Raw genomic sequence first — 13,230 nt, 5'->3', positions numbered from 1 at the left:
TTTTCTCCAAGCTTGCATTTTTCTTTGGAAGATTTTCTTCTAAGTTTGCATGGTTGTTGGAAGAACTCATCTCTTTGTAAAACAGAGATCTTCTTACTATCAACTAGAGACCATCCTGAGGTCATAGAGGCTGCCTCTCCATATAAAGCTTAAAATCGGTTTGTTGATATCCATAGAATAACTTGCTGGGATTTTGAGTGGGATTGCATTGACTCTACAGATCAAATTGGAAGAACTGACATCTTGATAATATTCAGTATTCCTTCCCATGAATATGGTATATCTATTTAGTTCATCAGAGTTTTGCAGTTTTCCTCCTTTAAATCTAGTACATACTTGGTTAGATTTATATTTAGGTATTTCATTCATTTGGGTGTTAATGTAAATAGCATTGTCTTTTTAATTTTAAGCTCCACTTGTACATTGTTGGCTTATAGGAAAGCAATTGACTTGCATATTAATCTTGTATCCTGCAACCTTGCTGCAATTGCTTATTAATTACACGAGCTTTTGTCAATTCTTTCAGATTTTCTACATAATCATATCATCTTCCAACAAAGACAGTTTTAGGTTTTCTTTCCATAGATAGATAGATAGATAGATAGATAGATAGATAGATAGATCGATCTTTTATTTCCTTTCTTGCCTTATTGCATTAGCAAGGACTTCAGTATGATGTTGAAAAGGAGTGGTAAGTGGGTACACCCTTGCTTTGTACCTATCTTAGTGGGAAAACTTCCAGTTTCCCACCATTGATTATGATGTTAGCTGTAGGTTTTTTATAGATATTCTTTATCAAGTTTAGAAAGTTCCCCTCTGTTCCTAATTTTCTGAGAGTTTTTATCCTGAATGAGTGTTGGATTTTGCCAAATAATATAATCATGTAATTTTTCTTTCTTAGCCTGTTGATGTGATGGATTACATTAATTGATTTTTAACATCTGAACCAGCCTTGCATACCTGGGATAAATCTCATTTTGTCATGTTATATAATTCTTTTTATATACTTTAAAAAATTTGATTTGCTAATGTTTTGTTGAGGATTTTTGAATCTATGTTCATGGGAGGTACTAGTCTGTAGTTTTCTTTTCTTGTAATGTCTCTGTACGGTTTTGGAATTAGAGTATCATTGGCCTCATAGAATGAGTTAAGAAGTATTCTCTTTGTTTCCATCCTCTGAAAGAGACTATAGATAAGTGGTATAATTTCTTCCTTAACTGTCTTACGATTCACCAGTAAGACTATCTGGGTGCAGTGCTTTCACTTTTGGAAGGTTATTAATTATTGATTCCATTTCTTTAATAGATATAGGCCTATTCAGATTGTTTATTTCTTCCACTATGAGTTTTCACAGATTGTAATTCAAGGAATTGGTCCATTTCATCTGGTTATCAAATTTGTGAGCACTGAGTTGTTCACAGTATTCCTTTATTATCCTTTTAATTTCCATGGTTTCTAGAGTGATGTCTTCTCTTTCATTTCTGATATTAGTAACCTGTATTATCTTTTTTTTGGTATAGTCTGGCTAGAGGCTTATCGATTTTATTGATATTTACAAAGATCCAGCGTTTGGTTTCATTGATTTTCTCTATTAATTGCCTGTTTCCAATTTTATTGTTGCTCTAATTCTTTTTCTTTTTAACTGAACACTCCACAGTCTCTCCTTTCTTCAGCAAGAGACAGAAGTTAAACTGAGATTCATAAATGATTAAACACAACAGTAAAATCTGCAGTGCCTTTTTCATAAGCCTAGCAGATGCTTTGTTGAAATATTCTTGTTTCTATGGCCTGCTGAGATAAAAGATTCTAGATCCTGTAATCTATGCAATGAGGAAAATAGCCATAGCAACTCAAAAAGTTGTTGTTTAACATAGAATACATATAAAGCACAAGACATAGTGCCAGATATATATAGGAACTCAAATAGTTGTCATTAACTTCAAATTGACATTTTGGTAGAGGAATACTCCAGACCAGGCTCCTACTGAGTTCAGAGACAAGAAATCAGTTACATAAACAAAATCATTCTGTTCTTCAATTTTCTTGTGCTTTTTGGCATAATAAAGGGGTTTTAAATTTTTCATTATTGTAATATTTTCACTACCTTGTCTATCTATACTTAATCTCGTATTGTACTTATGATAGTTTCAAGAAATGCCTAATAAGAACATGAGATTTTAATCATAAAACTTCTAGTTGTGTGTGTATTTTATATAATTGTCATTTACTCTTGGATCTGCAGAGCTTTTATTTCTTTTCTTTTCTTTTGCTTACTTTGAATTTAATTTGCTCTTTTTCTAGTTTCCTAAAGTAGAAATTTAGATTAATGATTTTAGATCTTTCTTCTTTTTAATATATGCAGTCAATGCTATAAATTTCCCTCTAAGAACTGCTCTCACTGCATCACACAAATTTTGATAAATTGTGCCTTCATTCTAGGGGTGCCTGGGTGGCACAGTCAGTTGAGTGTCCAACTCTTGGTTTTGGCTCAGGTCATGATCTCAGGGTTGTGGGATTGATCCCCACCTCGGGCTCTGTGGGGAGTCTGCTTGAGAGTCTCTCCTCTTCTCCCTCTGCCCCTCCCCCACACTCTCTCTTGAATAAGTGAATAAATCTTAAAAAAAATTGTGTCTTCACTTTAATTTAGTTCAAAATATTTTAAATTTTTTCTTTAGATTTCTTTGACCTAGGTGGTATTTAGATGTGTTTGATTAATCTCCACATATTTGGGGATTTTCCAGTTGTTCTCTTGTTATTGATTTCTAGTTTAATTCCATTGTGCTCAGAGAGCAGACACTGTATAATTTCTATTCTTTTCAATTTGTTAGGATATATGTTATGGCCCATGGAATGACTTTTCAAAGGTGCAGCTGAAACTAGAGCTTGGAGAGGACACTCTAAATCACTGACCATCATATGGTGCTGTGTTACCAAAAGGTAGACTTGATGAGTTTAGGAACCAGTGGGGGATAATAGGAATGGCTCTGTTAATAATTACTTCCTGGGACCCACATAAGAAATTTGTGCTGCCCATCCCTGAAATTTCTTTACTCTCGTTCTAGGGGTCTTGGTTCCTATATAAGGAATGCTTTCACCAAGGTAACAGTAACACTGCTACTAAACTTAAAACTTATGACTGCTGCACAGTTTCTTTGAGTCTTTCATTGTAAGAGAGCAACAGGTACAACAAGGACTCAGCATCATAATAGGGGTAATTGACCCTGATAATCAGTATGAGATAGGGCTACTGTTGAATAATGGGGGCAGAGAAGAATATGCTTGGCACCCAGGTAATCCAATTATGTGTCTTTTGCTGCTACTTTATCCAATTATGATAGTAAACAGACAAGTAGAACAGCCAGGATGACCCTTCAGAATAGTATTTAGTTAAGACAAGGGAACTGGACATTTTTATTCCCACGTTAACTACTCATTGCATATTCTCTGCCCTTAGGAAGGGAACATAACTGTGAACAAAGTGGTTCCCTTTAGCCAAGGGCTAGTCCCAGAGAGGGTCTCACACTGAGCCTACAGCAGCAGCTAGCCATCCTGGAACCTACAAAAATGAGTGCCTTGGTCTTAGTCTGAGTCTGGTTCCCAGGGGAATCTGACCTAAAACAACATCAAGTAAGAAAAATTATGTGTGTATAAAATACATGCATATATACACACATATAAGAAGTGTATAATATATACATGTGTGATGGTTAATTTTATGTATCAACTTGTGGACCACATGGTACCTAGATATTTGGTCAAACTTTCTGAGTATTTCTGTGAGGATCTTTTTCAATGAGGTTAACATTTAAATTGGGAGACTGAGTAAAGCATGTTGTCCTCCCTAATGTGACTGGTCCTCATCCAGTCAATTGAAGACCTGAACAGAACAAAAAGGCTAAGTAAGAAGGAACTTCTGCTGCCTGAGTGGTTTGAGCTGGGACATTGGCTTTTTCCTGCCTTTGAAACTGAACTGAAAAATTGTTTCTTCCTAGGTCTCAAGCCTGCTAAGCTTTGGACAAGAATTATGCCACTGGCTCTCCTGGTTCTCATTCCTTTGGTTTCAGACTATAACTATACCACCAGCTCTCCTAGGTCTCCAGCTTGCCAACTGCATATCTTAGGGCTTCTCAACCTCCATAACCATGTGATCCAATACCTTATAATAAAATATTATACACAGAGACAAAACATAAACATACACACATATCCTATTGGTTCTGTTTCTCTGAACCATGAGTAATATATATTTTAATATATTATATATCTATATATTTTAATATATATTACATATTTTAATATATATGTATATATGCAGGTGTGTGTGTATATATACATATGATCAATTGCTATTTGACTACTTGTGATGAATAAATATCTAAATTATAGAGAAGTTATAAATAAAATAAATATCAATATAAAATACATATAAAAACCCAATGAGGTAGTAAAATATAATTCTTTTTCCACTGGAATATTGGTCTCATTAATTTCAAAACTGAATTGTAATTCTCATAATAGCAGCTACTATTATTTAGCTGTTACCACTTCCCAAGCTTTGCAATAAATTTTTATTAAATCTTGCTTTTATGGAAATATAATATTGTTTCATTTGTAATTAACTATCCCATCATATATTTCCAGAAGATAAGGATTCTGCCATTAAAAATTACCACTATACCACTATCACCCAGAAAAAAAGTAATAATTCCTTATCATCATGAAATACCACTTGGTGCTCAAGTTGGTATTTGTTGTATTAGTTGTCTTCTATTTTTTAGTGTATTTGTTTGAATCAGGATCAACAAGTTCCATATATTCAGATGGTTTGCAAATATCTTAAATCTCTTATAATCTATAATTTGCCTTTCTATTCTTTCCCTCTTTTTTTAATGGAAAACTGGATTGGTTTCTGTGGTAGGCTGAAAAATACCTCCTCTCAAAGGTATGCACATCCTAATCTGTGGAAACCTAGAATGTAAACTTAACTGGCAAAGGGGGGGGGGTGCAGATATTGTTAAATTAAGGATCTTGTAAAAGGGAGATTATCCTAGATTATCTGGGCAATCCCTAAATGCAATCACAAAGGTCCTTACAAGTGAGAGGCAGAGAGAGATTTTACATACACAAAAAAAGAATCCAACATGACTAGGGACACAGAGATTGAAGTGATGTGGCCACAAACCAAGGAATGCTGGCAGCCACCAGAAGCTGGAAGAGACAAGGAACAGATTCTTTTCTAGAACCTTTGGGGAGAATATGGCCCTGCTGACACCCTGATTTCAGCCCAGTGATACTTATTTAAAACCTCTGGCCTCCAGAACTGTGAGAGAATAAATTTCTGCTTTTTTTTTTTTTGATAGTAAGATGGATTTTATCTATAAAACAATGCAAACTCCCCGTGGAATTAGGAAACATTTTCAATTGTTATTCATAAAATTATTAATCAAAACAGCAAAAGTGGATTTACAAAGCTACATTATCAATAGCAAAACAGGAAGGAGATGAAATGTTTGGCAGATGTCTTGAAAAGTTTCAAAGAAACACACACCAGGCTAAAGGTCTACAGTTAAACTGTGCTTGCACAACAGGTTACATTCACTCCTGCATTTTCTCAATAAGTTCTTCCTTATATTTGCCTTTCTCTTTTCCAACCTGTCGAGATTTGGCTTTGCGTTTGAGAATTTTCTTCCCATCTTTGTCCAGCTTTAGCCTGGTAATAACCACCTTGCTCGGATGAATGCCCACATGCACAGTTGTCCCATTAGCCTTCTCACGCTGCACCCGCCCGATGTAGATGACATATTTCTTTCTGTACACCTGGACCACCTTGCCAATTTGCTGACCTTTGTAGTGTCCTCGAACCACCTGGACCTCGTCGTCCTTGCGGATGGGCATGGAGCGGACGCTGTACTTCCGCCGCAGCTCCTCGGAGAGTGGGGAAGACATAATCTTCCTGCGCATGTGCAAGGGCGCATTGAAGTGGCTTTTGCGGTTTTTGCTGCGGTCTGAGGTAACGAAGGGGTTGAACTTCATGCTGACCGTCTTGCGCCCGTTATGTCAAATTTCTGCTTTTTTAAAGCTACAATTATCCAGATATTTGTTACAGCAGCCATAGGAAACTAACACATTTTTCCCTGAATAACTTTCTACTGTCTGGGTTTTGCTGATTTCATTCATTTGATTTTCATTCATATGTTCTTCTGTCTTCTGTATTTCCTGTTCATTGCTATTTCTTTCACAAGATGATTTTATAGGAGGTTTGTGTACCTCTATCTGGGGGTATATTCTCTCAGGTTGTTTCTCATTTGTAATTTTTTAGCACCTACTATTAAATGTTGCCTAGATCCATTTATTCATTAAGGGTTACCAAATATTTAAAATCTCTGTGATAGGTACTATATTTATATATATACACATATGTATATATAATCTTCAATCTTAGCAACAACCTTGCATTTTTGGTATTATATGATCAGAAAACTAATAAATTTTGAAAGTGGAGGATTAAAATACAAAGTCTGGAGTATGTCTATAATGCTTCAGTTTTATCAGGAAGCTTGAGTGAAACAGGTGAGAATTAGACATGTTTAGATGACAGCAACCCCACCACTGTCCTCAGTATCTATATTATCCACTGATTTAGATGGAAACTAGGAGTCTCTGTGGGAAAAACATTTCTCATGTAGATGTTATACATAAAATATGCACATTAGAGATCCTTAGACTTTAATATATTTTTTTAAGGCTGTCTTAAGCCAGTTTTGAGGCCCTGGCTAGAGGCCAGTTCCCCTTCTTGAACAGCTAATTAAGTCCTTATCCCAACTACTTCCCTTATCAGGCTCTCACACTCTGGGCCCCTATGTACCTTCTCTAACCACCCCAGGAGCCAGATACCAGACAACTAGGAAAAGCCCCCAAGAGTACAAGAATTTATTCAAGTTAACCAATCCACAGGAAGCCCACAAAACCTAGCTAACCCCACCCCACTTGTGATACATAAGCTGCCCTCTACAGCTCCAAGCTTGCTGTTACCCTATCCCCAAATGCAACCTGCTGTGTGGCCCTGCCTGGCAGCCTTCTCTCATTTGGAGCTGTAAGAAACAGAATTTTGCCTTTCATCTATCCCAGCATCAGTACATTGTGTCCCACTATCTAAAGAATTTTTAAATCTTATAAAAGACTATTCCATCTCTTTTTCGCCGCCATCCTGCTCTGCGTGGCTGGCTGCTTCTCGCCATGTCTTCTCACAAGACTTTCAGAATCAAGCGATTCCTGGCCAAGAAACAAAAGCAGAATCGTCCCATTCCCCAGTGGATTTGGATGAAAACTGGTAATAAGATCAGGTACAACTCCAAGAGGAGGCACTGGAGAAGAACCAAGCTGGGTCTATAAGGCGTCACACATCATGAGATGACACACTTGATTGGCACACATATTTAATTAAGCTGCGTGAAGATCATGTGTTCTATCATTCTGTGAACATCCTTCCTACCTGGCCGTAGACTTGTCTTATCATGGAAATGATTTTTCTCTGTGACTATGCCTCTGCACCAGTAGGTTGGTTCGGTAATAAATGCGAGACCTTTCACCTCTAAAAAAAAAAAAAAAGACTATTCCAGCTTTACATAGAAATGATAAAGTTAGGTCTTTCTTTGACTTGCTTTTCTTTTTCAATCACCTATAACTTTGCACAGACCATTAAAAGTACTTTTTAAATCTCACAGCTATTATTTTATTGTGATCTTTTTCTTCACACTAACCCACTGAGGAAGGCAGAATAAGGATTATTGTTTCTACTTTATAATTGAGAAACTGAGACTTCAAATAGTGAAGTGACTTGTTCAAAAGCAAACACTTAATAATGGATTACATCCAGATATTGTAATTCTAAGTCACTGTTCCATCATGTTACTTCCAATTATCATCTACCCATCCACCTATCTATCCATCCTTCCATCCATCCATCCATCCAACATTTATTGAGTATATATTATAAACCAAGTAGACACTAGGCTCTGGGGGGTATAGAGATGAACCTGGCACAATCTCTGTACTCAAAAGATCTTAAGAAACAGAGATAGAAAAGAAAATTACAATATAATACATTTAGGTTCTATTAGAAAGTACTTGGTGTCACAGATGGGGGTCTTCACCCCAAGTCAAAGGAAACTTCCATTACCATTGAACACTGAACATGTCACAGTTATGTAGAAGTCAGGTACATGGGCAGATGGAGCAACATTCAATTTATTTACCAAAACACTTCATAGTAACCATGCTAGGCACTCAGCTTCAAAGTTCCTTCCTTCAAAGAGTATATTAGTTACAAGGACAGACAAGTATGTAAAGAAACATGTTACAATAAAGTATGCTAAGTTCAATGATACAGGAATGTACATGTTACAGTTGGGTCACAAAAAAGGAATGACAAACTCTACCTAGGAGAAAAGAATCACAGTCTCCCAGCATAAATGACTGGGATGATAGCCTGAAGAATGAATAAAGGCCCACTGACAGGACTGTAGGAGAAAAAGCATACAGGAAGAAAAGGATATTCAAAAGTAAACATAAGTATGCTTATATAGACACAAAGAACTGCTAGCCAATGAGAGTACCACCCCACTCCACACTGACTAACTGCATATAGATCACACTCTAAAAATAGCCAAATGGTGTACAAGTACTTTTAGCTCTTGGCACAGGTCTTTGATATAACCTCATCAGAGATTCCCCTAGTAAAAGTCTGATTAGATCCACTATTTCTGGCCTACCTCTTTAAGGCCACATGGGATTCCCCAGCAAGGTTGGTACGCTTGCCCCTCGGTAAGATATGATACCACTCAACTGTTCTGTTTAGTGACATGAACACAGGAGAAAAGTAAACAAGTCACATTACAATTCTGAAGACAACAGTATAAAAGATGACTTGAAAAGCAATGTACACATTTGCAGATCACAACCCAGGTCATTCAAATTTATAGAGAGGTAAAAAGAAGCCAAACCCTCAGCTCAGGTTCATTTTACAAATATTATCGCTCCAATCTTTTTCTCATCAGCGGCCCTGACCTTGACTCACTCTCTCATTGGTGCACACTGCCTGATAGGACTATGAATCATGCCAGGAATCAGATGGGTCCAAAGGGAATAGTGCCATTCCTTATAAAAATCATTTGGGAAGCGTATGTACAATGACCATAACACTAATGCTAACGGGTGTAGAACACTTTCTTTCACATTAAGACCAAGTTTCCTCAGGCATCAGAAAAATCCCTCCAGTTATGTAAATGATGTAGGACTTCAAAAAAAGGACAAGTTATAAAAGGACAAGGGGAGTTGGGAAGTGTATGATATGTGCAGACATATAATGAATAAGTATGATTGAAAGTGGACTTTGATGTTTTTGCCCTCTAACTACTTTAGCATCCTGATTTTCATACAGCACAAACATATTCTTGTCACTCATTCTGGAGATTTTCAAAAGCATTTTTTTCTTTCAAATATAAAGAGACACTTTAATTTTTTTTAGGTTTTCGTTTAAAGCTTTACGTCAGCAGTTTTCCTCACCTGAAATTACCTCCACCACTCACACATCTGTCCAAAACCTAACCTATCCCCAACATCTTCCCATACTCAGCTATCCTTTCATAGAATTTCTAGAACATTTTTAACCAGCTCCACATAGTTGCATCTAAGATTATTTTGCTTCAAATCTTTCAGGACTCAGCTCCAGGTTCTGGTAAGCCTTCCCTGACCCTAGAGCTATTATTTAGTTACCCTTCTTGTCTTTTCCTAGGATCCAATCTATGCTGTTACCATACTGTAACTAGAGGTTTGCAAATCTGTATCCTGCAATTAGCTCAGAGATTTATTATGGTAAGGAACTTGTTTGATCCATATGGCATAATATCTAGTACTTGGTAAGAAATAGGAAGTAACTTTGTGAAATTAAAAAGACAATGATAATAGACAAACCTCTGGCAAAGGTAATGAAAACAAAATAAAATTCAAAAACAAAAAATGGAAACAGGAAAGATTATATTGATAAAATAAATGGTTTTGTGAGAATATCAAAGATACCAAAATTGGCACAAGAAGTAAAAAACTTTGAAAGACTAATAATCATGAAAGGGATAGGAAATACTCTCAAAGCCCCTTAAAAAGGCTCCAGGCCCAAACAGTTAGTGGTAGAGTTCTTTTATACCAACAATTCTCAACTGGTGAGTGTGTATACGGAGGAGTTGCCCCCCACCACACCCCGAGGACATTTGGCAAGGTCTGGAGACATTGTGGCTTGTCACAGTTGAGGGACAGGGCACCTACCAATATTTAGTGGGTAGAGACCAGGGATGCTGCTAAACATCCTACAGAGCACAGGGCAGATCCCCACAACAAAGAAGTATCCAGCGCAAAATGTCAATAGTACCAAAGTTGAGAAACCCTGCTCTATACTTTTTTTTAATTATTGTGGTTTTTTTAAAGATTTTATTTATTTATTTGATTGAGAGAGAGAGAGAGCACGAGAAGGGAGAGGGTCAGAGGGAGAAGCAAACTGCCCGATGAGCAGGAAGCCTGATGCGGGACTCGATCCTGGGACTCCGGGATCATGACCTGAGGCGAAGGCAGTCGCTTAACCAATTGAGCCACCCAGGCGCCCCTGCTCTACACTTTTAAAGAAAATGTAATAGCGTGCTATATAAAACCTTCCAACACATACAAAGGAAAGGTCCTCAAAGCAGCTTGTAATGCAAGCATTACTCTGATACCCAGACATGAGAAAGATGATAACAAAGATGTAAATATATATATATATATAATATACAATAGACTGATATACGCATCATCTACAATGTCATATGTATATGTATCATATATATATATACACACAAAAAAAGGTGAAACAATGACAAAACATATCTAGCAGTATATATAACATATTCGATAATGGGTTTTATTAATTGTGGTAAGAACACTTAATATGAGACCTACCCTCTTAAAGTTTTAAGTGCACAATATTGTTAACTATAAGTAAAATGTTCTACAGCAGATTTCTAGAACTTACTCATTTTGTCTATCTGAAACTTTATACCTGTTGAACAGCAACTCCTCATTTCCCCCTTGCCCCAACCCCTGGAAACCACCATTCTCTTCTGTTTCCTAGAGTGTGACCACTTTAGACACCGCATGCAAGTAAAATCATGCAGTATTTGTCCTTTGGTATCTGGCTTATTTCACTTAATAAAATGTTCGGCAGTTTCATCCACATTATTGCAAATGGCAGGATTTTTTTTTAATGCTGAATAATAGTCCATTGTGTGCAAATTCATTTATCAATGAACATTTAAGTTGCTTCCATATCTTAGCTTTTGTGAATAATGCTGCAATGAACATGGGAGTGCAGATATTTCTTTGAAATCTTGATTTCAATTCTTCTGGATAAATACTCAGAAGTGAGATTGCTGGATAATATGGTAGTTATAGTTTTAATTTCTATACCGTTCTATACTCTTTTTTAAGATTTTATTTCCTTATTTGACAGAGAGAAAGAGAGGGAGGGAGCACAAGCAGGGGGAGGGGCAGGAGGATGGGCAGAGGAAGAGGGAAAAGCAGACTCTGCTGAGCAGGAAGCCCGATGTGGGGCTCAATCCCAGGACCCTGGGATCATGACCTGAGCTGAAGGCAGACACTTCACCGACTGAGTCACCCAGGTACCTCTATACTGTTCTATACTCTTGTCCATAGTGGCTGTACGATTTTACATTTCCACCAGCAACATAAAATTGTTCCAATTTCTCACCATTTCTTATCTTTTGTTTTTTTATATAATAACCTCACTAACAGGTGTGAGGTGATAGATCACTGTGGTTTTGATTTGAATAACATTTTTTTAAATCCCTGAAATGCAAGGACCATATAATATCTGAAATTTATTAACATAATTAAGTCACTAGGAATTTTTTTTTAAAGATTTCATTTATTCATTTGAGAGAGAGATGGAGACAGAGACAGAAAGAGCACAAGCAGGGGGAGAGGCAGAAGGAGAGGGAGAAGCAGGCTCCCTGCTGAGCTGGGAGATCCCAGAACCCTGGGATCATGACCTGAGCAGAAGGCAGATGCCTAACCAACTGAGCCACCCAGGCACCCCTAGGAATTTTTTTTAATATGATAAAAATATAACAATATTAACCATTTTTAAGTGTACAGATCAGTGGTGTTAAGTATATTCACACTGTTGTGCAACAGATCTCTAAAACTTTTTCATCTTATAAAATGGAAATTTCATGCCCATTAAATACAAATTCTCTTAGCAACTTTCAAATATATAATACACTATTGTTAACTATAATCACCATTTTATACATTAGAGCCCCAGAACTTATTAATCTTGTAACTGGAAATTTGTACCCTTTGACCAACATCTCCCCATTTCCCCTACACCTCCAGTCCCTGGAAACCACCATTCTATACTCTTAATGGGGGAGAGAGGGTTCTTGATGCAGTCCAAGACACAGCAGGATCCATATCCCTATAATGCCCTCCAAGAGTTCTTCCAGCCTCCTCCCACCCCCAAGTTGTACAGCTCATGATTGAGTATGCCGGATGGTGTGAGACAGAAATAGGCCTCTTTGGCAATGTCCCATACAGCTGGGGAAGGCAGGTACTCACTCACACTCTTGCTTTCCCAAGCAGGAAAAATCATGGGTCAAGAAGGTCTTACTTGGCACCGAGTTGTGCCACCTTGGGGAGGGATAATGTGGATAAAGCAAACTGGTCCTCTTACCCTCTTCAATGGGCCCTAACTCACCCATTTTTTCCCTCCATTGGTGTGTTGGAACTTTTCCAATGGAACCCTGCACTTCCATAAAGGCTCTCTTGTCTGTGGGTGACTCCCTGAGACAGCACTCTCCACGGGTTCCCAGATAATGGCTGAGAGGGACTGGAGCTGGTTCTTGGGCCACTACAGGGTTCACAGCCAAAACTGAGGTCTGTATGACTATAACGCAATTCACAGGTGGGCAAGACTCCTCCCGGATCCCTTGGTGTATGTGCTGAATCCCACAGCTCCCACAGAGGCACTTTTGTCTGTGGATAGATGAAAATTGTTGACGTTGAGGTGGGGATATGATGAGAGATGTCTTAATTCAGCCATGTCACCGACATCATCCCCATGGAAAATTTTAAAAGATGAGAAAAACTTCTTAATAGAGAAAATATTTTGGGTAAAATTAAAAA

At 37.4% G+C, this 13,230-nt stretch overlaps 1 protein-coding gene and 1 pseudogene across 1 annotated transcript; one reads left to right on the top strand and one right to left on the bottom strand.

The window, feature by feature from the left end:
- Positions 1-5,352: 5,352 nt before the first annotated feature.
- Positions 5,353-6,033, bottom strand: LOC102734760 (ribosomal protein uL24-like pseudogene; annotated as a pseudogene).
- A 1,157-nt stretch (positions 6,034-7,190) lies between these two features.
- LOC102734463 (large ribosomal subunit protein eL39-like) lies at positions 7,191-7,599 on the top strand. The gene has a single exon (XM_081809397.1). The coding sequence runs from the start codon at positions 7,237-7,239 to the stop codon at positions 7,390-7,392; it is 156 nt and encodes a 51-aa protein (XP_081665523.1). The 5' UTR covers positions 7,191-7,236; the 3' UTR covers positions 7,393-7,599.
- Positions 7,600-13,230: the final 5,631 nt, after the last annotated feature.

Source organism: Leptonychotes weddellii, chromosome X, assembly GCF_054177405.1.
Source record: "Leptonychotes weddellii isolate Sample4059 chromosome X, ASM5417740v2, whole genome shotgun sequence".
Classification (NCBI taxonomy): domain Eukaryota; kingdom Metazoa; phylum Chordata; class Mammalia; order Carnivora; family Phocidae; genus Leptonychotes; species Leptonychotes weddellii.
Note: the sequence above shows the minus strand (reverse complement) of the source record. Positions and strands in the feature narration are given on the sequence as shown.